The 3,234-nt window shown below is 40.4% G+C and overlaps 1 protein-coding gene across 1 annotated transcript in view; it reads left to right on the top strand.

Annotated features, from left to right (window-relative positions):
• zgc:66433 (uncharacterized protein KIAA1211) overlaps nt 1–3,234 on the top strand; it is a 69,157-nt gene that overhangs the window by 9,995 nt on the left and 55,928 nt on the right. The window contains exon 2 of the mRNA XM_014026586.1: nt 2,373–2,455. Within this exon, the coding sequence (XP_013882040.1) occupies nt 2,373–2,455 (83 nt within the window). The remainder of the gene's footprint in view (nt 1–2,372; nt 2,456–3,234) is intronic.

Genomic DNA, 3,234 nt, shown 5'->3' with positions numbered 1-3,234 from the left:
GCACTGACAAGGGGCAGTCGCTTTCTAATTACTGAGAGAGTTCAGCTGGTGCCTTGGTTTTCCATGCCTTTTTACACCTCCAGTAAGTGTGTTCAATACTTTTTCCCTGTGCCATTCCACATTATTACAAATAACTTCATTTCTGGACATTTATGGTTTGATTTCTTTATATGTATGGATCACTTGGGTTGTTACCAACATCTGGTGAAAATTTCATGTCATTAGCACCTCTAGTAATATATTTACTGAGGAACATGGTGACGTGTTCAATACTTTATTTTACCCGCTGTATATCAATGGATCCATGTTTGGTCTCAAGTCAGAACTGACTGAATTATCTGCTTTGATTGTTTGGTTCAATGTTTCCATTTGTTCTTGCTGCCTCCTGCTCAATGTTGCCTAAATTCAGCCGGATCCAGAGATTTATTTTAGTCAGTGTCAGAGAGAAAAACTTCAGCAGGTCAACAGGTTGAGATGTTTTTTATGGCTCACACAGTGCACTAACATTCAGCCCAGAGACTGCAAGAGTGATGGCCCTTTGGTGGTGCAAATGTTTGCCAGAGGTGGTCCATGCAAGGGCCAGCACCACATAAGCCAAACCACTGGGCCACTTCTGGCATACCATCTTAAAACACTGCTGTTGTTGCCAGACCTGGCCCACACCTGTCTGCTACATGGGTATCTGATTTTCTAATTTCCTGTCTGGATTAGAGACGGCTCATAAAACCAGCCTCTTTACCTGTTATTTTTTTAATCATTCAAGTAGTTTATTAATTCACTGTATGCTCAGATTCAAACCTGCAGCCTGAAAGAGAAATCTGTTTTATCCACTGAGCTGCAGCACTGAGACTACATGCATCTCCCTTTAAAAGTGAGTCTGTTAGTGTTGCTGAGCATCTGCTGCTTCAGATATGTAAATATTTTAGCGCTCACAGACAGATGGCTGAGCAGAAGATGGAGAGAGAGAGAAGATGTTTGGTTTGTAGAGAGGAATGGGACAGGAGGCTGGTACGACCAAACAACTGGACTTTAAGTTCTGTTCAGGCAGCTTCATTTGTACCTCAGCTCAGAGTCCTGCACATAAACAATAAACTGCAGAAAAACAATAAAAACTATTATAAAATTATATGAAATACATCAGGAAAGAACATTTTGCTTTAATAAAAAATAATAATAATAACCCACAGCAAACAGGACAGTTGGAGCATTTTGACCTGTGGTGGATAGCGCTAATCCAAAGGTTAGTTGTGCAAGTTCTAAAGCGCTCAATAGAACTTAGCAGAAACTAATTATAAAGGTCAAAATTGACTGAGTTCACCAGAGTATGTTCCAGTGATAACTTGAGCCACTCTTGCGTAACACTTCTGACTAAAGGCACGTCAATTTACTTTTACAGCGTCGCACGTATCATTGCAGTATGGGGAGGTGATTTGTTGAAACAGACTTTTGGCTCATGGTGATAAATAAACGCACTCATTGTGTGTGCATGATTATGCACAGGTGTGGCGGACCATTTACAGTGCTGTTGTTGAAAAAAAAACTTGACTTTGATTCTAAACCAGTCACCGTGTGTCCTAAAGTTACTAGTTATTAGTCAAACTAACTTCTTCATTTTGACAGCCACAGCCTGGCCCGTCCTGTGTTATCTCCTTCCAGCTCTTACTTTGCTGCTCGTGATTAGGACAGATTATCTGAGGACATGGTGGATTCTCGGCTGAGTAGATTTGTTTCCATCATTGGTGGGAGGAGAGTTTGTTGTTGTTGTTGTTGCCTCAGTCTGCATTTTCTCTTCTTCCTCATATTCTGGTTCACGATGGTGTTTCAAGTTTGTAGCATTAGTGTTAGCTCTGCATTAGCATTAGCTCCACATTAGTGTGTGAAGCTAACATGTTAGGGTTATTTCCATGTGTCGGCTCCATTTTTAAGTGTTATCTCTGCATTAGTGTTAGCTCCATTTTAACATTAGTATAACTCCATGTTAGAATTAGCTCGGCATTAGCAATATCTTTAGCTCTACGATATAATTCACTAATCACCATAACTGTGTGCCAAATATTAATCTGACAGTTTTTCTGATGATTAATTGCACACAAAACAACATTTTTGCCCAACCCTACACCTCAGAGGTCCTGTTGGTTTTTAGTGCAGCAGAAGATCGTGATGTCTTTTGGACCCAGACTGTGTAAAACCAGCAACAGGAAGCCAGAGCAGAGACCTTAGAACTGGGCTGATGTTTGTGAGGACAACAGAAGCTGAGTTTTATGGATTTTATTTTAGGAAGACCTGGAGTTTATCCTAGTTTCTTTCTAAACTCAGATTTGGTGTAAAAGCGACGTTACAATAAAGTTTGACTGTGTTTCTGTCTCCTTCAGCGGTGACGGTGCTGCCATGGAATCAGGATCTTCAGATGTGACGACCAATCAGGAGCCTTCTGAGGTCCAGGAGGAATGTTCAGGTAGCACCTCATCTGTTTACAGTCCAGGATTTTCTCTACTTAAAATTCATTTAGTTTTTGAACTAAGATGTTATTTGTTCAGAGTCAAATATTGACTAAGTGCATCCGTGGAGCTGAATTGGGGCTGTCGTGGCAAGTTTATCAAGAATGCAGAAACACGTTGGAAATAAATGCACAGAAAGTCTGCGTGTATGGTCGTCAGTAATTTAATTCTGAGCGACAAACAAACAGAACTCAATCAGGAAACTCTGTCGGCTTGTGGCTGACACGTCAGTGGAAAGCAGCCAATAATATACACCATGATAACATCATATGATGTGCTCATAACCAATCACAGATCGCCAACTGTAACCGCCCAGCCAATAACAGGGCTCATAGCCCAAAGAGTTACCTACATAGACAAGAGAGGTCAGTCCGTTGCGGAGTCCTGACGTCTGGGCAAACAGATTGACATTGATCATAAGATATACAGTGGGGAAAATAAGTATTTAGTCAGTCACCAATTGTGCAAGTTCTCCCACTTAAAAAGATGAGAGGCCTGTAATTGACATCATAGGTAGACCTCAACTATGAGAGACAAAATGTGAAAAAAAATTTGAGAAAATCATTTTGTCTGACTTTTAAAGAATTTTTTTGCAAAAAATGGTGGAAAATAAGTATTTGGTCAATCACAAAAGTTCATCTCAATACTTTGTTGTATATCCTTTGATGGCAATGACAGAGGTCAAACGTTTTCTGTAAGTCTTCACAAGGTTGGCACACACTGTTGCTGGTATGTT

The sequence above is a fragment of the Austrofundulus limnaeus genome, unplaced genomic scaffold (assembly GCF_001266775.1).
Source record: "Austrofundulus limnaeus strain Quisiro unplaced genomic scaffold, Austrofundulus_limnaeus-1.0 Scaffold570, whole genome shotgun sequence".
Classification (NCBI taxonomy): Eukaryota; Metazoa; Chordata; class Actinopteri; order Cyprinodontiformes; family Rivulidae; genus Austrofundulus; species Austrofundulus limnaeus.
Note: the sequence above shows the minus strand (reverse complement) of the source record. Positions and strands in the feature narration are given on the sequence as shown.